This window comes from Saccopteryx bilineata, chromosome 2 (assembly GCF_036850765.1).
Source record: "Saccopteryx bilineata isolate mSacBil1 chromosome 2, mSacBil1_pri_phased_curated, whole genome shotgun sequence".
NCBI classification, from domain to species: domain Eukaryota; kingdom Metazoa; phylum Chordata; class Mammalia; order Chiroptera; family Emballonuridae; genus Saccopteryx; species Saccopteryx bilineata.
In genome coordinates this window covers 328,826,319-328,850,023 of record NC_089491.1, presented here as the reverse complement: position 1 = coordinate 328,850,023, position 23,705 = coordinate 328,826,319, and the positions used below count along the sequence as shown (strand labels likewise).

The window sequence follows — 23,705 nt, the reverse complement described above, 5'->3', positions numbered from 1 at the left end:
TCTTTTCTTTTTCTCTCTCTCCCCCCCCTTCCTCCTTCCCTTCCTTCCTTTCTTTCTCTCTTTTTTATTTTTCTTTTGTTGTTTTAGCAGTCCCTTATGGGTGAGTGCTCCAGATTGAATGTCAGGAAGGCTAGCCCCTTAATCTGGCTTTATGCAAAGAAATGACAAAATCAAAGTGGGTTCTTAGAAGATGATCTGGTTTTGGAACAAGCTTGCCTGCTGTGAAAGAAGTGGGGTCAAGGCTGAAGGGCAGATTTGAGAGGGAAAATGATAGGAGGTAGAGGAGAGGACCAGGAGACTGATTGGTTGTGCCTGGAGAGCAAGGTAGTAAAAGGTCTCTTTTATCTTTGATATTGAGGTCCTTGATACCTTTCTATGGTAGAAAACATAAAGTCATCAAGAGGAGCTCTTAGGTTATTCTAGTAATAGAATTACCACGGTGAGTCAAATAAATGATCTTTTGTTGCTTGACTTGGCCATCGGCTTGCAACTACTTCATCTGATGAGTCAAACTAGGTCAGGATTCAAGAGTCCAAAATAGGGTCAGAGGCAGTGGTAGCTGGGGACCGACTGGTGTGACTGCCTGGTTGAATATTATGGACTAGAGTTCAGTGAAGTAATGCATGATGAGACCAGGGATCAGAGCACAAATTTCAAGCTTGGTAATGAAGACTTTTTTAAAAAAGAGAGTTGATATCAGGAAGTAGTAGGGTAAGTCTTATTATAGTTAAACTGATGGTGGCCTTGAAGGGTTATTCATGTGTGTTCTAAAAAGCAAGGCAGGTCATCTAAAGGGTAAGCATTTATCAAATCTGGAGAATTGTTGACATGAAAGAATCTGATCCCAATGTTACCAAATTCCTTAGATTTTCAGGAGAAGTGAGGAATGCCTATTTTCTTTTTAATGTGGAATCTGCTGGGGTTTAAATCCTGACTTCTATTAAACACACACACACCATAGTGAGCCTTTCTGAAAAGCAAGACAGAAGCTTCCTCACCTCTGTGTCAATGTCCCTGAGGGGCTAATGCAGTCTCACCCATGCTAAGTGAGTTGGCACTGTCCTCCTTTCTGTGAAACAAAGCACAGCAAAAAAGTTCTTCTAGGTTGATTTCCCCTTTAGTAGAAGGAAAGGAAGGCAGGCATGCCTGGGATCCAAACAACCCGGTTCCGAGGGATGCAATTCAAGGCAAGGGTCCTGCCCCAGGGACATTTCTACACTCTGAAAGAAAATGGACGTGCAGCATTTCATTAGCAAAGTAAAGGTGGGCAGCAGCATCCATATACATTGACAGGAGCTCAGAAAGTTAAATATATGTTGTTATCTGTTGAAGGAAATATGAAAGAAACTTGACGAATGAGGATTTGTTTTTTAATGTCTATGGTTTTTTCATGTGCATTTAGTTTTGGCTCTTGGAACCCCTACGAAATGAATTCACTGCCCAACTCAAAGCACAGAGGCCTTGGAGTTTCTTCCTACTTTCTCCGTGACATGGCTCCACTCACCAAATGTGGTTGTGATTTGAACAATGACTTCCCAGCCTCACTGTTTCACTGTGTGTTTTGCTCTTTCCAGGAAGCACAATGTGCCTACATACTCTTCATTGTCGCCGTATTTTGGCTTACAGAAGCTTTGCCTTTGTCCGTATCAGCTTTGCTGCCTGCCCTAATATTTCCATTGTTTGGGATCTTGCCTTCTAAGAAGGTAAGTTCTCTAGCAAATGTTTGTAATGATTAGATTCCATGTCTTGTGCTGATATTTACACAGAGAAAAGTTATATTTAAAGGTAGTGATAATCCTGTTAATAATGCTTCCACATAAGTCTTCCAAATTTCCAGTTGTATCTCTTCCCTTGAATTTAGCACATGTGTGTCAACCTTCAGGTGGACAAAACCAAACACAGGCTGTGGGTTCTTGGACTCTGTATGTCAGTAGAAGTGTGTGTTCTGTATCCCCAGGGTGACATCTACGTCTGATGCTTCTCTCCCAACAAAAGGGCCAATTCTTCCACAGCTGGCGTAAGCTTTTTGTGTTTAGCAGAATTCAGTCTCACACAGTGTTGGAAAGCAAATTTTGTTTTTAATGAAGAAGAAGCTTCCCCGTTTTCTTTTCCAGAAACCTGCCATCTCAAAATATAAAGCCAAATTAACTTCGCATGTATTTCTCTTTTGTTCTTGCTGAGAGGAGTTTATTCATGCTGGGGGGTGCTTCGTACCTTCATACAGTCTAAATGTACCCATCTGAAGAAAACGAGTTTAGTTTCCTATTAAAACCATGAAAGTCATTGAATCCAGAACATCTAGCTCCACGTGGTCTGCAGCCACCCAGCACACAGCAGCCTAAACCACAGCGGACACATTCTCAGGATAGGTGTCAAGATGCCAGTCCATGCAATTTCTCACCTTTGGGCTTCTTTCTTCTGCCAGGTTCCTATATTACTGTCATGAAGCTCATCTGTCTTATAATGTAGGTGAAGATTGTCCTTTAAATTTTTAAAAAATTTGTTGATTTTTAGAGAGAGAAAGAGAGAGAGAAACAGCAATGCTGTTCCACTTATTTCTGCATCCATTAGTTGATTTTTGTATTTGCCTTGACTAGGGATTGAACCTGCAACCATGGCGTATGGGAATGATGCTCTAACCCAGTGGTCCCCAACTCCCGGGCCGCGGACCAGTACCTGTCCGTGGGCCATTTGGTACTGGTCTGCAGATAAAGAATAAATAACTTACATTATTTCCATTTTATTTATTCAATATATCTAAGTCTGAACGATGTTTTATTTTTAAAAAATGACCAGATTCCCTGTTACATCTGTTTAAGACTCACTCTTGACACTTGTCTTGGATACGTGATACATTTATCCATCCCACCCTAAAGGCCAGTCCATGAAAATATTTTCTGACATTAAACCAGTCCATAGCCCAAAAAAGATTGGGGACCACTGCTCTAACCAATTGAGCTGCCAGGATAGGACCTGGAGATTTTTCTTTTTAACTAACCCATGATAAAGGGGTTTTTTTTGTTGTTGTTGTGTTTTTTTGTTTTGTTTTGTTTATTGTTGTGGGTTTTTTTTTTTCTGTGGGAGAAACTATTATTTTTTCCCTTATTTTCATCTTGCTCTTCCTTATTTTGGAGTCTTAAAAAAAATATTCTTTTTGCATTTTTATTGCATTTCTAATCTTTTCTGCTCCTCTTCATACTGCATCTTTTCCTCCCTCATAACCTTGACTCTTATCTTTCTAGACACCATTGATTTGGAGGAATGTAATTGGGGCTGCATGGTTAGTTCCTCTCACAGACAGAAGCTTTGCTGCCCACAGAATCCAGGAGCTATAAACTAAGGAGTTCTCAAATGTTCCAACGTGCTCTATGGCAAAGGAAATATAAAAGGAGTTGGTTAGTCTTAAAAAATAGAGTGTCAAAATAGTAACTCCTGTCTTGCTGGCTTGTGGGGTCCCACCGCCAGAGATAATTAAATTGATGGTCACATATTGATCTCTTATACTTTAATAATAATCAAACCAGCTAAATTCACATTTTATAAGAGCCTTAAACAGGAGCAAGATGAACTAGAATCATGGGGCATTTCTGTAGTAAGCAGGCTGGAGGGAGGAAGGCAGAAAAGAGTACCTGGAAGGCCTGGCTTTGTGGGAACTGACAAGAATGACTCTGCCTCTTTTTAGTACATGAAGGCCCCAAGAGAGGCAGCAGAATTCTAAGCTCCAGGGCCAGTTGCATTACTCAAGCTGCTGTTAGCTGTCCGAGTCCTTTACCCCTGAAGTGTCAGCCTCAAGCTAATTTAACAGTAAAGGAATCTTGGACTTAGAAGGAAGTTCTTCTGAGTCATTCTATCCTGGACAAGGATTCTCCTCCACAGTATCTCTTACAGGCGAGATCACTCAGGGGGTGCTTAAAGGCTTTCTCGCTGTGGGCGTGGAATACCGCAAAAGAATATCCAAACCATTTTTGAATAATTTTGACACTTAAGTGACTCAGCTTTATTGAGCCCAACTCTGAACCTCACTCAGTCACTTTGAGTCTTTAAACTTTTCTTGGACAGCTAAGATTCCACAAATAAGCCTCATCTTTCTTTCACAAGCTAGTGCTGCTTGGCTTTGAAAATAAATATTATCTCCTCTTTAAGTCTTCTCACCTCCAGTCTTTATGGTTTTCAGACCTTGACCCTACCACCTCAACCTCCACCATCACCACCATCTTCTTTTCTCTTGCTGAACCTACCTCTGGTTTGTCAGTGGCACCGAAGGATTAAATAGTTAATAAATGCAATGTGTCACATACTAAGCACTCAATACATGTTAGTCAATATTAATATTATTATTTGTACACTGACAAAAGTGAATAGATCACTTTAGAGATATTCTGGGGGTTTTTTTGTTTGTTTGTTTGTCTTTGTTTTTTAAAGATTTTATTTATTCATTATAGTGAGGAGAGAGAGAGAGAGAGGGAGAGAGAGAAGGGGGGAGGAGCAGGAAGCATCAACTCCCATATGTGCCTTGACCAGGCAAGCCCAGGGTTTTGAACTGGAAACCTCAGCATTTCCAGGTTGACGCTTTATCCACTGTGCCACCACAGGTCAGGCCTGGTTTGTTTGTTTTCTTTGCCCAGATAAGATTTTATTTTGAAAATTATTTGAAAGACAGTGAGGACTCAATAGATGTAAATTCTAAATTTCTACTCTGTCTAATCCCCACCATTGTCTCTGTCAAGCTAGAATGTTGCTTTCTTTGCTAATTTCTCTTTTTAGCTTCCTGGAGAAAAAAAAATCTTTTCCCAGAAACCATCGTGTGTGTGTGTGTGTGTGTGTGTGTGTGTGTGTGTGTGTGTGTAGAGTAGAGCTTTATTTCTAGAAAGTCACAAGTTTGTTGGAGATGGGTATTTTTTAAAACAACATCTAGTATATTTAATATGTTCACCAAAGTGGTCATGGCTCAGCCGGAGGTGTAGTGGTAAGGTTCTCTAGCATTTACTTATCATTTGCTGCAGGCAGAAATCCACAGGTGGGAGTAGCATCCAAGTGCACGGTCCTACACAAAGTCACCCTGTCTTTGTGGCATCAGTACTAACCATGGGTACCATTAAAGCTCACGCAGCATGGCCCTGCACCTGACCACAGTCTTAAATTTCTGCATGGTTCATGTTGTGACAGCAATGCCATAGGCTATTGGAAAGTGGTTTTTCATTTTCTTCCAGGTCATTTAATTCTGTTACATATAATGTCACTAAGTGAATATCATCTTGTCTGTCAAATTTATTAAGAAGTTGGTGGTCAGTTTTTGTGACAACTGCCTATCATCCCCAAAGCTACCCACGAGGTGTATACTTCCTCCACACTGAGCATGATTGGAAGAGGGTTTTATGGTGTGTGTGCAGGGGACCTCAGCTTTGCTGTAGGTTCCATCACAGTGTGCAAGCAGGTAGCCCATTATCTGTGTGCCTCAGGGCCATCATGTGACAAGCACCGGCTTCATCAGAACCCAGAATGGAGATGATGCCATCCCATCCTTTGGGGGGGGTCTCTGCTAATTTTCTTTACTGAACATACAGAAGGCCCTGGGGTCCCATTTGTTGGACAGACTGACCTCTGAGAAGTCTGGCTCTTTCCTCCAGAAGAGGGTGAGCTCAGATGAGGTCCCCTGTGGAATGCCACAGCCGCTCTCACAGTCCCTCAACCAGCAGAGGCATCCTGGGGGCCGGCACCTCTGCACACTCCCCACCCCCTCCTAGAAACACTCTGATGGTTGCAAAGTTAAAGTGAGTCCATCACGTCCCTTCTGCTGTTTCACCCTAAATTTGTTTTAAGCTTTATAACATTTTTCAGCTGTTAAACTTAACTGGAGCTTGAAACAAATCCAAGTCCTTAGGACTTTTAGTGGAGAAAATGGCTTTCTAGTCTTGTGATCCTCTGTCCAGACAGAACAACTGACCTTTTACTAGAAATAGCAGACCCAAGCTGCAAGATAAGGGCTAGAGATTTAATCAGAAGACCTGAGCTGAAAACCTGATATTCACCAATAGTTAACATGCCTGAGCCTGACCTTGTCTCATCTGTAAATGGGGAATGATAATGCCACACAATCCAAGGGTTATAACAATCAAATTAAATAATATATGTGAAACAATGGTTCAAACTAAGCATCAACTATTCTTAGGTGTCTTAATATTCACATTTAAAGTTTGTTTGATAGTGTTAAACTATCATTCCAGCCTACTGCAGCATTTTGGAATCTCAACTCTGCTATTAAAGTGAATAATATCTCTTTAATATCTTTATCTAAGTTAAGAGCCCTACACATCTCTCTTTGCTGCATAGTTTTAACCTTATTTTTTTTACTTATCAAGCGAGTGCTAAGTACCTATATCTAACTGAGCCCTTTGTTGAAAAGGAGAATATCAACAAGTATTGAATTCCCTCATCTGTTGAATAAAATTTGAAATGCTAAATATTTTGTGTGCCTAATGATATATCCCAAAATGGATTTATTATTATTATTAAAAAACATTTACATACAAATTTTAGATATATAAACACAAAGATGTACATTACAATAAGGTGTTATATTACATATTTACATAGTCATTTAATAAATATTTATGAGATAAGTCTCAGCCAGGCATGTTAGAATACATCAATGAATAAAAACCAACAAAAAGCCCCTGTCTTTCTGGGAGAAAAGAGACAAACAAACAACATGCCTTAATGAATAAGTAAATTACTTAGTGAGTTAGAAGGTAATTAGTGTTATGAAAAAAATGCAACAGGAGAATGAGGATCAAGAGAGGGCTGTATTTTTGGTTTGGTTTTGTTTTGTTTTAGTGAGAGAGAGAGAGACAGGGACAGACAGACAGGAAGGGAGAGAGATGAGAAGCATCAACTCACAGGTGTATCACCTTAGTTGTTCATTGATTACTTCTCATCCATGCCTTGACTGGGTCTCCAGCTGAGCCAGTGACCCATTGTTCAAGCCAATGACTTTAGGTTCAAGCCAGTGACTTTGGGCTTCAAGCCAGTGACATTTGGGCTTAAGTCAGTGACCATGGTGGTCATGTCTATCATTTCACGCTCAAGCCAGTGACCCCATGCTCAAGCCAGCAACCTTGAGATTTTGAACCTGGATCCTCAGCAGCTCTGGTTGATGCTCTATTTACTGCGCCACCAACTGGTCAAGCGAGGGATCTGTAGTTTTAAACAGAATTATTGGAGTAGACCTCACTGAGGTGTCCATACCTGAATTAGCCTCTTGGACATATGGGGAACAACCGTTGCTGAAGGGGAAACACCCAGTGCAGAGACCTTCAGGCAGGTTTATGTCTGCAGTATGATGGAAGCGGAATGAGTGAAGGAGAGAACGATGAAAGATGAGGTCAGAGAGATAATATGTTGAGAAACTGGATCATGTAGAGCCAAAGTAGGCCACAGGTTTTAACTTTGAACAAAGTAGAGCCTCTAAAGAGCTTTGAGTAGAAGTGTGATATGAAGGATTTTACTTTTACTGTGAAAGGATAACATGGGCTGCCATGTTGAGAAACAGGGTAGAAAGGCAACTGTTTCCTGGGAGGTTTTTTGCAATAATCCAGGTGAGGGGCCATGGTAGTTCAGACCAGGGATAGTAATGGGGATCTTGGATATATTATACCTATTTCTATTGATATATCTCATCAATAATATCCTGAATGATTTGCTGTGGCATATGAAAGAAGGAAAGGAATCTAGGAGCCTCATAGCATTTTATTTTTGAGTTTTTAGATATTTGTAGGAAGTTCAAATGGAAATGTCTAGTTGGATACACCAGTCTGGAACACAGAAGAATGATCTGTCTGAACATAAAGATCTTTGTATCATCAGCATTAATTCAACAAATTTGTATTGAATGTCTACTATATGCTAGACATTATTTTAGTCACATAAGGAGAGAAATTGAAATCATAAGATTCAACCACTGGATATATAAACAAGAAGACTACAGACAAAACCCTGATTGCACAAATATCTGCATTTAAGAAAAAGGCAAAAGAAGCCCTGGCCGGTTAGCTCAATTGGTTAGAGCTTTGTGCTGCAACACCAAGGTTGTGGGTTCAATCCCTGGTCACAGCACATACAGGAAACAACCAATGGATGCACAACTAAGTGAAACAACAAACGAATGCTTCTCTCTCTCTTTCTCTTCCTTTCATTCTCTGTTTCTCTAAATCAATCAAGCAATATTTTTGAAAAAGAGAAGAGAAGAAAATAATTTTCTGCAAGGACCAAGAAGAAAAATTTATAGAGGCAGGGATAAAACCAAGGAGCAAAAAATGGTTCACAAATGTGGAAACACTGGTAGAGTAAGAAATTGAAAGAATACTTATACTGAGAGTTAAGGCTGAAGAAGTAAGGAGAATAGAATTTTAGAAACAGAGTGTAGACAGTTGGGACTTCGGAGCTCTGTGACCATAGCTGATTCATTGATTCCCTTCCTCATGTATCCAATACTATTGACTGAACTCCTACTCCCTAGCAGGAATCTGCTAGGTGCCAAATACAGTGGCTAGCAAAACAGCATGTGTAGTGCAATAGAGAAGACATGTAACAAGCAGATAAACAGACAGTATTTACATATTGTGAAGTGCTGAGAAGAAAAGACATAGGGCTCTGCAATTATGTAAAATAGTCGTATCTACTTAGGAAAGTTTGATATTTGAGCATTAAAGAGTTGGGAGGCCCTGGCCGGTTGGCTCAGCGGTAGAGCGTCGGCCTAGCGTGCGGAGGACCCGGGTTCGATTCCCGGCCAGGGCACACAGGAGAAGCGCCCATTTGCTTCTCCACCCCTCCGCCGCGCTTTCCTCTCTGTCTCTCTCTTTCCCTCCCGCAGCCAAGGCTCCATTGGAGCAGAGATGGCCCGGGCGCTGGGCATGGCTCTGTGGCCTCTGCCTCAGGCGCTAGAGTGGCTCCGGTCGCAATATGGCGACGCCCAGGATGGGCAGAGCATCGCCCCCTGGGGGGCAGAGCACCGCCCCTGGTGGGCGTGCCGGGTGGATCCCGGTCGGGCGCATGCGGGAGTCTGTCTGACTGTCTCTCCCTGTTTCCAGCTTCAGAAAAATGAAAAAAAAAAAAAAAGAGTTGGGAGGAGGAAAACTGTGAAGCATTTATACTTATATCCCCTGCTCATATAGCACTTTTGGCACATGATCAATGCTTATTCAATGTTAGAGTAATTGATAAATGAAATAATAAGAAAATCAATGTAATTATTTACTTTCTATTATGCAATTACTACTAAATGTAAAGAGATAAATAAAAACTTTGAAAGCATGATGAATTGACTTTTCATAAAACATGAAAATATCCACTTGTCCACTTCTATGCAAGAATAATTTTTAATTTTTTCTTTTTTTTAAACCAAGCCCAAGCTTAGTAAGCTATATTAAAAATGCAGATGCAGTTTAAAATAGCAAAATCACCATGAGAATTGATTGTCCTATTTAAATGGTTTCATAACATTAGCATAGTTTTGTTCTAGTTCTTCCATTCTTTACCAGATATTATTCGATTTTTTTTCTAAAAAGGGATAATATAATCCTTTCTTTCAACACAGCCTTGTGATTCAGTTTAGCTAAGCATTTCTTAAAGTCAGTTCTAGAATATCAGTCCCATAAGGTACATCACTTCAAAAAAATTTTTTTAAGTTTCTACCATTAGATAAATTTGAAAAATGTGTTGTGTATGTAATCCCACCCTTTGGCAGTGAGAATATATGTTAATATTTAATGGGTTTTTTTATGAGGCTTACAGAAAAGAATATTCTAGTATTTCAAAGTTCTGATTTCTAAACTTATTTGACCACAAAATATATATATATAGTTTTAGAAAAATATTATATATCTGACATACTTCAAAGTATTCTTTGGTAAATACTGCAGCAAATGGTTTTCCAAAATGTCTGCACACTCCACTAAATCTAAATAGTGTTAGCTAAAAATGGCTTAAAATGTTGACCCCATTCAAGGGAATTTATTTTATTTTATTATTTTCTTAGGTGAGAGGAGGGGAGATAGTGAGGCATACTCCTGCATGCACCCTGACTGAGATCCACCCAGCAACCCCCATCTGGGGATGATGCTTGAATCAACCAAGCTATCCTTAGTGCCTGAAGTTGATGCGCTCGGACCAACCAAGCTAATCTCAGTGCCCAGGATGTGCTCCAACCAATCAAGCAACTGACTATGGGAGGGGAAGAGAGAGAAAGAAGGAGGAGAGGGAAGAAAGGAGAAGCAGATGGTTGCTTCTCCTGTGTGCCCTGACCATGAATTGAACCCGGGATATCCATACGCCTTGCCAATGCTCTATTCACTGAGCCAATATCCAAGGCTAAGGGTATTTATTTTACAATAAATAATTTTGAAGGTAAAACCATTTAAAATACAAATGGTAGTGAAGATATTGATGAGTTGGAAGCTTGACTCAGGACTTTCCCAAATCCCAGTCATTGACATTCTACGATAGGAGCATAAACCAATTAACCGCGGTTTACAGATGGAGAAGTTAAAGCATAGAAGGCCTTGTCTGATGTTACTCAGCTGTTTAAAAACCCGAAATCCTGGGTACTTTTTTTTTCTGTATATTATCCCTTAACACGACTATTCCTGGATAAGAATATAAAACATGTTTAAGTTTGTAGTCAAACACATGCACCTTTCTCTCAGCCAAGTAGAAAGATCAAAGAGCAATGAAATAATGCCTTTCTTGTGCAACGTTATTTCCTCCCCACCAACCTAAGTCATCGTGGTTTCATTGTAATTTCAGGTAGCATCTGCTTATTTCAAAGATTTTCACCTACTGCTAATTGGAGTCATCTGTTTAGCAACCTCAATAGAAAAATGGAATTTGCACAGAAGGATTGCTCTGAGAATGGTGATGATGTTGGGTGCAAACCCAGCTTGGTAAGCGCTGTTTTGCTGTTCAAGATTTCCTTTCGGATCATTCTTTGCATGTAGAGAAGATAACCAAAAAGTAATGCATAGCCAGGCGATCATTTGTGCTGCAGCATAGTTCATGACTTCTTTTTTCCCTCTGAAACATGTCAATGATATAGAGTGTATTTGAGTTTCAGGAAAAGAAACAACTTTCCTTTCACAGACAGTCTAATTACAGGGAGACTGCACACGATGCTCTCACCTTTTATGTACCATAGGAGTCAACGCTGAGGGAAGTCTTGAACCTCAACAGACAAGACTGATAGACTTCAGAGTAGCTTTCATATCATCTTGTTTATTTGGCTGATTAGACATTCAAGACTTGTTCAAGAGCATCTTTAATCCCAGGGAGGTGGTTAGGAACCAAAAACAAAGACATTATTGACAAAATACAAATATGTGCAGAAAAATTCCAAGGTGTAAATTTTTCTTTTTAAAGAAAACTGTTTTTAAAGGCACTGTTGCAAAGTGAAATAATCAATGAAGAAACTTCATCTGCAGAATGTGAACTCACTCGTTGGACTGATATTCCTCAATGAGATGATTTTCCCCCATTAAATTAATTGGCTATTTTAGTTTTAATTCCAGCTCCTAAGAATGTAGATATAAGCTTAAAAACAAAACAAAACAAAACAAAACAAAAAAACCTCCCCCGTTTCAAAATTATCTGCATAATGGAATTATGCTTTACAGCCTTGGATGGTTCTTCCCTCCTCATCTTTCTTTGAAAATGAAAAAATTGTATTGAAGTCTGTTGCATAATTCATTCCAGAGTATAAGCACATCTGTGTTTACCATTTATGGAGCAAATTGTTTTGTTAAATACAAAAAAAAAAATTAAATAGCTCAGATGAGACAAATTTAAAAAAAGTTTACTTAAGGCCCTGGCCGGTCGGCTCAGCGGTAGAGCGTCGGCCTGGCGTGCGGGGGACCCGGGTTCGATTCCCGGCCAGGGCACATAGGAGAAGCGCCCATTTACTTCTCCACTCCCCCTCCTTCCTCTTGTCTCTCTCTTCCCCTCCCGCAGCCAAGGCTCCATTGGAGCGGAGATGGCCTAGGCGCTGAGGATGGCTCCTTGGCCTCTGCCCCAGGCGCTAGAGTGGCTCTGGTCGTGGCAGAGCGACGCCCCAGAGGGGCAGAGCATCACGCCCTGGTGGGCAGAGCCTCGCCCCTGGTGGGCGTGCCAGGTGGATCCCGGTCGGGTACATGCGGGAGTCTGTCTGACTGTCTCTCCCGTTTCCAGCTTCAGAAAAATACAAAAAAAAAAATTAAAAAAAAGTTTACTTAAAAATATTAATATATGCATTAAGGGCATTTCATATCTTTAAGAGTGAAATGGTGTTCCATGCGTCTGGGGGCGTTATAGAAACGAGTCTCTTTTCCTCACCCCAGGGGATGGGGTCATGCACCTCACTGCGGAGCACTGTTCATTATGCTACTAAATGGCTTTTCAAAATAAGGCATTTTTTTTCATTTAATCATTTTATTTAACATTCATGCCTTTAGAACACTGTGCCAAACACTGGCAAGGCAACCTTTAAATGTCTATTTATTTATTCTAAGTAACTTGACAATTATTACAGTGATTGTGTAGAAAATAAGGCATTTTTATCACACAGAAACCTTAGCTGATCCCAACCATTTTTTATTCAAAGATTTTGTCTTGCCAATGCATTATGTTAAAAGTGTTTCTAGTTGTCTTTTATTTTTTTCTTGAATTTATCTGGGTGACATTGGTTAATAAATTATGTAGGTTTCAAGGGTACAATTCCACAATATACCATCTGTATGCTGTACTGTGTGTTCACCACCCCACGTCAAGTCTCTCTCCATCACCATTTATCCCCCCATACCTTCTTCTCATTTTATTTTTATTAAGAATCATTTCTTGTCTAAGCAGACTTCTAAAACATTTTCTTTTATTTTGCTTTTACACATAAGAAATATTCACCTTATCTAAAGTTGAAACTTGCAGTGTAAAATTTTTCTTGCAGATCTATTTTTAAAGGCAGTCAGCGAATTTAATAAATGGTTCTATATGGAAAGATGTGCTTCTGAATAATTTTTGGGGGACCACCTACTCAAAAAAGATCATATTTTATCCCAAGTATGATTTTGAAAACGTATAGACATGGTTCAGAATCCTATAATTTTAGTTATGTTATTTTTAAGGAAGAAGAGCTACTCTCTTTATAAAAGAAGACAATGTGATATATTCAGTCCTGACAACAGGCAGGAACGTCAGATTCAGGAGAGCATGAATAACAGAATCTACAGAAAATTCTGAAACCTCATTTTAGCCATTGATTTTAACCATTTCCTTCACCCACTACATATTAAACCCAAGAAGCGCACAAGTAAAAGGCAGATTTATAAATATTAGTCTTTCTCCTTGTCTTTTTGCCTCCTTGGCAACATACTAATAAACAGAGATATGACCAAAAGATAAAAGGAAGAATAAGCAATAGTAAATTCAAAAGTTGATTGCATCTTATCTTACTAGGATTTGAAGGTGTCCTCTATGAAGGGCATTCGAATATTGGCATAATATTAGAACCTGTTATACCGTCTCGCAACTCGCAGTCTAGTTATACATTTAATTATTATTCTCTTTTGGGAGAGAAGACTTTTGCGGTTTCCCGGGAGACAAATTTTGCTGGGACTCCACTTCTTACCTCTGTCACTTTGATTTCTATGGGCTGTGACTGTCCTCAGAGTTTGTCATCTGGGAGGAAACCTAACCTTCAATGTTTCGAAAAAAGAAATTCCCAACTCATAAACAGCATCCTTACAGTTCAGTAATAGAATAGTGAAGCTATGAGCACAGTTTATACTAAAAGTCCTCTCATTTCAGGCTGTCATTGGGATTCATGGTCTGTACCGCCTTCTTATCTATGTGGCTTAGCAATACCTCGACTACGGCCATGGTGATGCCCATCGTGGAGGCTGTGGTACAGCAGATCATCAGTGCTGAAGCACAGGTCAAGGGCAATCAGATGACTTATTTCAGTGGATCAACCAATCTCGGACTGGAAATGAACGGTATCACATGTAACTATGGCCACAGGGGGTCTAGTCATATGAGTAATAGGCATAAACTCAAGAATTCTGGGTTCTATTTTGAATGAACTGTCCCTATACGCATGATGTAAATTTAAAGTTCCTCTTTCTATATTTCCCAATATTTATACAAGGTAATTATGTCACCTAAATATTTACTTTAAATTAATGGTTGAATTGACTGTCTTAAGCAAAAGAAGAAGAGTGCCCTGTCCATCCCGCAGCCAGTCTAATGGAACTCTGTCTCGTATCTTTATCAGTAGACCTCCGGGTTACTCTTTTGTAATGAAATTATGTTCCTGCATAATATTGGAAATTTTTAATTCCTACGTTTTGTTTGGAATGAGCATCTCACTAATTCTGCCTCTGATAAACTGCTCTAATGCAGTGAAAAATGTTTAGGAATATTTGTATTTATAAAATATGTTATTGGCCCTGCCTAGTGGCTTAGTTGATAGAGCATAGGCCTGGTGTATTGACATCCCAGGTTTAATTCCTGGTCAGGGAACACAGAAGAAGCAACCATCTGCTTCTCCTTCTTCCCTCTTCTCTCTTTCTCCCCCTCCCGCAGACAGTGACTTGACTGGTTCAAGCATGGCTCTGGGCACTGAGGATAGCTCCATCACAGTGCAACAGCACCAGGCACTAAAAATAACTTGGTACTCAAGCATCAACCCCAGACAGAGTTGCCAGGTGGATCCTGGTCAAGGTGCATGCGGGAGTCTGCCTCATTGTTTCCTCTCCTCTCACCTATAAAAAGAAGTTATTGAGATGAATACTATGTCAGTCTGGGTAAAAAAAAAAAAATTTACTTTTCCAAAGTTAGAAGCAGGGAGGCAGTCAGACAGACTCCCACATGCACCCGACCGGGATCCACCCAGCATGCCCACCAGGGGTGATGCTCTGCCCATCTGGGACATTGCTCCATTGCTGCTGGAGCCATTCTAGCACTTGAAATGGAGGCCATGGAGCCATCCTCAGTGCCCGTGCCAACTTTGCTCCAATGGAGCCTTGGTTGCGGGAGAGGAAGAGAGAGATAGAGAGGAAGGAGGGGGGATGGAGAAGCAGATGGGTGCTTCTCCTGTGTGCCCTGGCCAGGAATCGAACCCAGGACTTACACACTCAGGGCCTACACTCTACCACTGAGCCAACCGGCCAGGGCCCTCAGTGAATTATTTTATTTTCTGTTTCTAGTAATGCTTCCATCACACACACACACACACACACACACACTGATAACCCTTCATTGAAATTATTTTTGTTTAATGTTTTGCAGAATGTGCTAATGGATATGAGACAAATGAGAAGAAAGAGAAAACAAAACCAGTTCTACGGTAAAGAATATTGACATTTTGATTAAGATTTTCCAAATTACATTTTAATAATATTATAAACTTATTTTATAAGTTTATATTATTATCAAAAAATATATTATCAATTTATTTTTCAGACACAGTAATGATGCAGCAAAAATTTCAAGCAAGATGGAGTTGGAAAAGGTACTTTAAGTTTGATTTTTTTCTAAATAATTATACATAAAATTTATTAGATCTATAGTTAGATATGTATGGATTTTAGAAACTCTTACTCGCTTCCTTGTCTACAAATTACTGTGCTTACCAAAGTCAAAGCACGGCGTAATGGTCCTCTTTTTCTTCTAAATACTTCAGTGTGTATTTTTTAAAAATCAAGAGCATTCTCTTACATAACAAGCACACAAATGTGTCAAAATCAGAAAATCAACATTGATAAAGCACTGTTATTAGACCCGTGGACCTCATTCAGAGGTCGCCCATTGTCCCACTTGTCCTCTGTAATAAGAATTTTTCAGGTCCAGGGTCAAACCAGTATCACCTGCTGCCTTTTGGTTACCATGTCTCTTCAACTTTCCTTCCCCTGGGTCAGTTTCCATCCACTTTTCTTTGCTCTTCTCCACTTTGACATTTGGAAGGAATGGGGTCAGTTACTTTGCAGAATGACCCTCGTTCTGGGTTCATCTGATACTTCATTATGTTCAGGTTATGCTTGGGTGGCAGTAACACTGTGTTCTTCTCATTAACCCTATCGGGCGGCAGGTAATTGTGACTTCTTCCCACATTGCTGATGTTAACTTTGATCAACAAGTCCTGGGCATATCCTCCAAGTTTGCAGTTTTCCCTTTTGTAATTAATAACCAACCTATGGGGAGGTTGTTTGAAGATTTGTGAATATACTCTTCCTTGTAGAAATTGATAACTCTAGCCTGAACCAAATTACTATAATGATTGTCAAATAAGTTATTTTTTTACCTCTGTCATTCCTTCTGCATTTATTAGTTAACACTTTAGTGTAAGAGTATTTGCTTTTCCCTTATTTATTATTTACTTCTGTCAATATAAACCTAGTGATTTTTATTTTATTCAGTGGGTTGTAATTCATTACTATCATTACTTATTTATTTTTTCTTCTTTTCCAAGTGAGGGAGAGAAGATAAAGAAACAGAGGCCCGATGTGCCTCAACTAGGATCCACCAAGAAAACTCCATCTGGGGTGATGCTTTGCCCATATGGGGCCATGCTCACAACTGAGCTATTTTTAGCACCTGAGATGGAAGCTCCATGGAGCCATCCTCAGTGCCCAGGGCCAATGCACTTGAATCAATCGAGCCATGGCTGCAGGAGGGGAAAAGAGAAAGAAACAGAGAGAGAGAGAGAGAGAAGGTGGTGGGAGGGGGCAAAGAGAGAAGCAGATGGTCACTTCTCCTGGGAGCCCTGGCTGAGAATTGAACCCAGTACATCCACATGCCAGGCCAAAGTTCTACCATTAAACTAATTGGCCAGGGCCTCATTACTTATTCTGATACTCAAATTGTCCCAGATATGGTCAGTAGGGGCTTCCTTCTTTAAGTTGGCCACCATTCTTCCTTGCGCACAGATGGTCCATGCTTCCTCTCCCAGCCCCAGCCCTGGATTCAGTCATCCTAAATACCCCTGGTTCTTTCAATGGGTTGTGATATTAGAACTCAAGATCTAGAAGCTGCCTCATTGTCAATGTGGTGTTGTTGCCAGGTCTTTTCAGTGGACACACTAGGAAAATTAGCTATTTCCTATCAATTCTTGCCTTTCCTCATCTTTTATTTGTAACTTTTCTCTCACTATCAGAAGCCTAGATCCCAACGAGATCATTCTATTTACTCCTTTGCTCAATTCTGTAATATACATAAATTTGCTTCAGAATTACTACACCCACACCACTGCTAACAATAAGCCTACTGACCTATTAAGTTAAATTTAACTGCTGTTTGTAGTTCTCTTGATCCTTTTATCTTCAGACTGTGGGTAGTGAAAGTACTCTATCTAGCTCAAAGCTACTTGGCTTCTTTTTTCTACTTTTCTTTAATGTGGTTGTTACCATTTGCTAATACAGGGGGTTGGAAAAAGTAGGTTTACAGTTGTAAGCATGCAAAACACCGTTTATTCTTGTATTATTTATTAATTATTGTATTATTTTCCATACGAACAACTGTAAACCTACTTTTGCCCACCCCTTTAGTTGAGTTTGTTTCTGCTTGTTTTCAACTCTGAAGTTAAAACAAAACAAAACAAAAAAAGACTTATTCATTTAAGTTTTGGTATTTTAATTATGATGTGTCTTGGTGTGGGCCTATTTGGGTTTATCTTGTTCAAAACTCTCTGTACTTCCTGGACTTGGAGATCTATTTCTTTCACCAGGCTGGGGAAGTTTTCTTTCTTTAAATAAGTTTCCTGTCCCCTTCTTCCTCTCTTCTCCTTCTGGCATCTCTGTGATTTTATTGTTGGTACACTTGTAGTGTCACAAAGTTCCCTTAAAGTATGCTCATTTAAATTTTTATTTTTTGCTGTTCTGATTGGCTGACTTTTAATTCTCCTTTTCTTCCAGATCACTGCCTTATTTTGAATCAACTTATCTGCTGTTGACTTTTCCTCGTGTATTTTTCATTTTAGTTACCATATTCTTAACTTCTGACTGGTTATTTTTTATGGTTTCTATCTCTTTGTTGAAGTTCTCACTGAGTCTATCTATTTTTCTCCAGAGTTCTTTGGGGTCCTTACAACCAGTGTTTCAAACCCCTTTTCTGATACATTTCTTGTGTCTGTTTCATTTAGTTCTTTTTCTGAAGTTTCGTCCTAGTCTTTCTTTTGGAACATATTTCTCTGTTTATTTTGGCTGTCTCTCTGTGTTTGTTTCTATGAATTAGGTGAAACAGCAACCTCCCCTAGTCTTGAAGGAGTGACCTTGTGTAGGACCTACCCCTCTGTAGACTGCAGAGCATTTTTGGGCAAAAGATAATTGGGGGCAAGCTTTGTTTGGGCCTGGAGCTGGAGCTGGAATGGGCATGGGCCAAGGGAAGTCTAGGAGGCAGGTTGCATGAGCTGTGTTGGCAGGACAATAAAGTCGTAGCTGAGTGGGCTCTATCTTCAGGTAGTCCTGGGGGCAGACGAGTCACATCACTACCTGAAGCAGAAGTGGGCGTGTCTGGCGGAAGTCTTGGGGACAAACGCCAGCTGGACAGGAGCTGTAGCTAGAGGGGGTGTGAAGCTGGGGACAGTCCCAGATGCCAGTTGCTCCTGCCAGAAGCTAGAGCTGGAGCAAACCAGAAGGAGACCTGGGACGAACGACATTGTGGGCAGTAGCTGTAGCAAGGCTGAGTGCAAAGCTGAGGAGTCCTGGGGGCAAGTAGCACCTGTGCAAATGCAGCCTTGGCAGGCTGGCTGGAACCTGGAGCTGGCGCAGGCTGCAGAGAGAGCCGGGATAAGCGGCAGATCCGCGATGGGCCTGGGGACTGGGCACTGGCACGGCATGGGACTGCAGCGAGAGCACCTGGATCGAGCTCCTGCCCTTGTGATCAAAGGGGAAGGGGAGGGCCACAGATGGCGCTCTGGTGGCAATGTGCTGGGTGTGGTGTCTACAGTGCAGTGTCTCCGGCTCTCGTACCCATTTCTGTGTGGTCTGCATTTTGTATGTCGTGCAAAATCTGCTCAGTAAGCTCTTAGTTCTTCAAGGAGAACGGCTCTGTCTGTAAGAGTAAATTTGATGTATTCTGGGAGGAGGCAAGCTCACCCTCCTTTTACCCTGCCATCCTGGACCGAAGGCTGTCAGTGTAATGGTTTCATAAGCCTTGGTGGATAGACCCAAATCACCATCCTGACAGAAAGCATTTCATGCTCTGAAAATTAGCATCATCATTTTCTCCATTTCCTAGGTTCTTGATGATGGCATTTAGCATATGTAGTTGAAAGAAATATAATTCCAGCCTCAGAATAGTGTTTCATTCTTTTTATTAAAATATCGCTGACCTGACAGCCTGATTTTCATTCAAGCCATCCTCATTTCTCCCAGTTTATGAACTTAGAGCTACTCCTATTCGTGTAGTCACAATCCAGTTATCTTTAGTGCCCCCATTGCCACTGAAAAATTCAATGCAGAATTCATGAGTTGCTACTGTCAAATGAAGATGAGAAAGCCATTGTAGCCATTCTATCAATAGTTATCAAAGGAAGGATGGAGACTCTTGTAACTATCCCATAGAATTTATTTCACTGGAATAAATCAATGTTAAAATGTTATACTAGGTTGTATTGGGAACAATATATAAAAAATAATATGGTTTTTTTTTGTAATCTAGCCCACTGAAAAATAATCTTGTATAGAAATAGTCCTAAGGTAACCATGGCATTAGGAATAGCAGGGTGAGGCATATGTTCCTTCCTCGGGCTGTAATGCATTACTACTAATTCAATAGGGAAAGAAAAACCCTCATTATTTACAGAAATCTTCAAGGAAAGAATGATTTCTATGTCAAGAGAAAATGAATACAAAGATATATTTTAAGCCACTAGTTAGAGTGTACAACGAGGGTTTTAAAGTTGAGAATTTAATATATATTTATGAAAACATCAGCTTTAGGGATAGAAGTAATTCTTTGAAAACAGGAACAACTAACCAATAGCCTTTTAAAACCATTATGAAAATTGGAAGCCTAAACAGAAACAATAACCTTGCACTCTGGAATTTTCTGTGGTCATCTTTAAACACTCAGTTCTCTGGCACGGTGCCTAAATTTCGGGTTAAGCTCCTTCAAATTGCTTTGACATCCAACACTGTCCTAAGTGTTATCAGAAGGTCCATTAATGAAAAGGCCTGCTCCTTACCCTAAGGCGCTCAGAGTCCAGTGTGGAATATCCACTTAACTAGCTCCATCTGGGCTTATTGCAGTGGGGAGTATGAGGTGAAGAGAGCTGGGTGTAGAAGGCAGGCCGCATACGCAGTCAGAAAAGTGGGTTCCATGCATGCAGGGACCCTGTCAACTCTGTTCACCATTCAATCCCCTGGCAGTCCCATTGCCAGGCACAGAGAAAGTATTTGATAGGTGTTTTTACTTATTAATTGATGAATGAGTGAGAAAAGGAAGAGGTATTCTATTCAGAGAATACAATGAAATAGAAAAACCAAGTACAGTATGTAGAGAACAAGGCTTTATTCAGGAGCCATCTCCTGCAGGTGCTAGAGATGTGTGTTGGTGTGGGGAGTGAAGCACATGGATAAATTGGGCCAGGTTACAGGTTTGTAACATGCAAAGGAGTTTAGTTCATCTCAGGGGAAACAGAGAGCTTCAAAGCTGAGGAAGCAATGTAAGTTCTGTCCTTCGAGGAGCTTACGGGGGCAACATTGGGAAGGGGGAGGGGATGAGGATGAACCTAAGTGGACTTTTTGATTAAGCAGACTTTGGGGATGAGAGACAGGGAGGTATAGAAGATGCTTCTGCTACAGTGGACTGGGGATTTATTGGTTCATCATGATGCTACTGATTGAGATGGGGAATAGGGAGGGGGAAATAAGCTTTCAAAAGAGAGAAGTAAGATACTTTGGGTGCATTTTAGGCAATAAAGACTGAGATTTGAATTTGGGAGAGAAGAGCAAGGCCTTTGAGTGATGAATCTATTTTTTTTTTCTAGAACCCAATGCATAAAAATTCAGCGTTATATAAAAAAATAAATAAAGGGAGATCTTTTTACTCTACGAAGTAGTCTTTATAAGAAATATCATGAAAGTATTTTACACATTGTGCATTTAAGGTACATTTATTTGATTTTTAATAATTATAAATCTCTTCTCAGGAATGAGCAGATTATATGGTTTGTGTTATGATTATAATAAAATTGCACCTGTTCTTGGCTAGGTTTTTACAGTAGGGAATTTAACACAAAATGATTATGTTGAAAAATCTGTGCCTATTTTATCTTGTTATAAAAAGAAGAAATATTTACATTTACAATGTTTTGGTTTATATTCTTCTTGAAATAGATGGCACATTCTATTGAATTAAAATAAATGCTGTGAGGTTTGGCTTTGAATTTGAACTACAAATTTTAAAAAAGGATTTAAACATTACTACTTCTGAGGGGGTATAGTTTCAAATAGATTTCAAAAACAAAAATAATAGGAGGGGTTAGATTTTGGGGGAATTGGCATCACTTTGCTGTGTTCCTCCTTAAAATATTAAGTTTGATTTCTAATGAAAATTACTACAATGTCATGCATTTGAATCACCATTTGCTTAGTAAAAAAAATTAAAGATTTTTGTTAAATTTAATTAAAATATTTTGCTAATATAATCAAATCAATCAAAGATGACCAATAAGCTTATTAATTCATCTTTTAGAATTATATGCTTACTTAACTTTTTAAACAAATACAGTATATATTTATCTCTAAAGGCAATAACATTCATACTGATTTATATAAAGTTATATATGTCACAAGCAGGAAGTTCCCAATAGTACAAAAAAATTAAGAATTATTCCCAAATAAGTTCTAAAGTTAATGATTATAGTAATATATATTTAAGAAATATATATTTAACATTTGCTCAGATATTACCTTCTTTATGAGGTCCACCCTAACCACCTATTTTTACTGTAGTCAATACATCCCTCCTCCTAATCCCCCTAAACCCACCCTGTTTTCCAAAGCATGGAAAACACCTTCTTACAAACTATACAATTTACCTAGTTTTTAATTTTTTTTAATTCTTTGTTTTCTCCACTAAAATCATGGTCCATTTGCTGATTTGTATCTCAAATATCTAGTTAATTGCCATAGAATAAGCATTTAGTAAATATTTTCTGAGTGAATGAATAAGTTGAGCAATATTTTTCTTAAATAATTACAATTAGATTAAAACAACTCATTCTGAATATAAACAATAGTAATAGAAGAATCAAATTGATAAAGGTTAAAGGTAAAACCATGTATCAGATTAATATCACTGTTTTACAGTTTTATTGAATTATAATTGCCACATAATATTGTGTATGTTTAAGGTGCATAACATGTTGGTTTGATACTCTTACATGTTGCAGAATGATTCCCACCATAGTGTTAACACCTCCTTCATGTTACATAATTAATTGTGTGTGTGTGTGTGTGTTGAAAACATTTAAGATCTACTGTCTTTAAAACCTTCAAGTATATAAGTATTATTATATTGTTGTTTTATAAGACAATGTATACCACTCACAAAATACTGTATTATAAGAACGTACTCATCTTATAACTGGAAGTTGTACCCTTTGAATAACATCTTCCTGTTGCCCCCACCCCCAGCCCCTGGTAACCATTGCTTTACTCCATTTCTAAGAGTTTGGCTTTTTTAGACTCGACATATAATGATAATGCAGTATTTGTCTTTCTCTGTCCTCTTAGAATAATGCTATTATAACGATTGCCATTCTAACAGCTGTGAGGTGATATGTCATTGTGGTTTTGATTTGCACGTAATACCTGATGATGAGTGATTTTGAGCACCCTTCCACGGATTGGTTGAGCATTAGTATATCTTCTCTGTGAAAATCTGGCTTTTGTTTTGTTTTGTTTTACTATTGAGGTGTTTGAGTTCTTTACATAGTTTGGATATTAACCGCTTATCAGATATATGATTTGCAAATCTTTTCTTCATCCCATAGGCTGCTTTCCCACTTTGTTGATGGTTTCTTTGCTGCAAAAGTTTTTTAGTCTGACGAGGTCCCACTTGTTAAGTTTTGCTTTTGTGCTTGTGCTTTTGGTGTCAGATCCAAAAAAAAAAAAAATCTTTGTCCAGACAATGTCAAAAAGCTTTCCCCCATGTTTTATTCTAGAAGCTTCCTGGTTTCATTTCATAGTTTAAGCTTATAACCCATTTCAAGTTGATTTCTGTGAGTAGTGTAAGATAAGGGTCCACTTTCATTCTTCTGCGTGTGCCTATCCAGTTTTCCCAACACCACGTATGGCAGAAACTATCTTTTCCATATTGAGTATTCTTGGCTTGCAAATATTAGTTGACCACATATGTGAGGGTTTATTTCTGAGCTCTTGATTCTGTTTTGTTGATCTATGTGTCTATTTTTATGCCAGTACCAACCTGTTTTGATTACCATAGCTTTTTAAATTTGAAGTCAGGACATGTGCTATCTCCAGCTTTGTTCTTTCTCAGGATTGTTTTGACTGTTTGGGAAGATTAATTTTATTTTTATGGAAAGAAAATAAAGGTTTAAAAATAAATTTATCAGCCCTAAAATTCTTGATAGAATGGCAAAATTCTGATCTAGATGATAATAACGAAGACAATTTTGCCATTGCTGCTGCTGCTACAGCTGATGGTGATAATCATGTGTTGGT

At 39.2% G+C, this 23,705-nt stretch overlaps 1 protein-coding gene and 1 pseudogene across 1 annotated transcript in view; one reads left to right on the top strand and one right to left on the bottom strand.

Moving 5' to 3' along the window:
• SLC13A1 (solute carrier family 13 member 1) overlaps positions 1-23,705 on the top strand; it is a 96,233-nt gene that overhangs the window by 14,051 nt on the left and 58,477 nt on the right. Inside the window, exons 2-6 of the mRNA XM_066262192.1 lie at positions 1,575-1,703; positions 10,801-10,937; positions 13,825-14,012; positions 15,307-15,364; positions 15,481-15,529. Of these exons, the coding sequence (XP_066118289.1) occupies positions 1,575-1,703; positions 10,801-10,937; positions 13,825-14,012; positions 15,307-15,364; positions 15,481-15,529 (561 nt within the window). The remainder of the gene's footprint in view (positions 1-1,574; positions 1,704-10,800; positions 10,938-13,824; positions 14,013-15,306; positions 15,365-15,480; positions 15,530-23,705) is intronic.
• LOC136324539 (protein N-terminal asparagine amidohydrolase pseudogene) lies at positions 4,872-5,702 on the bottom strand (annotated as a pseudogene).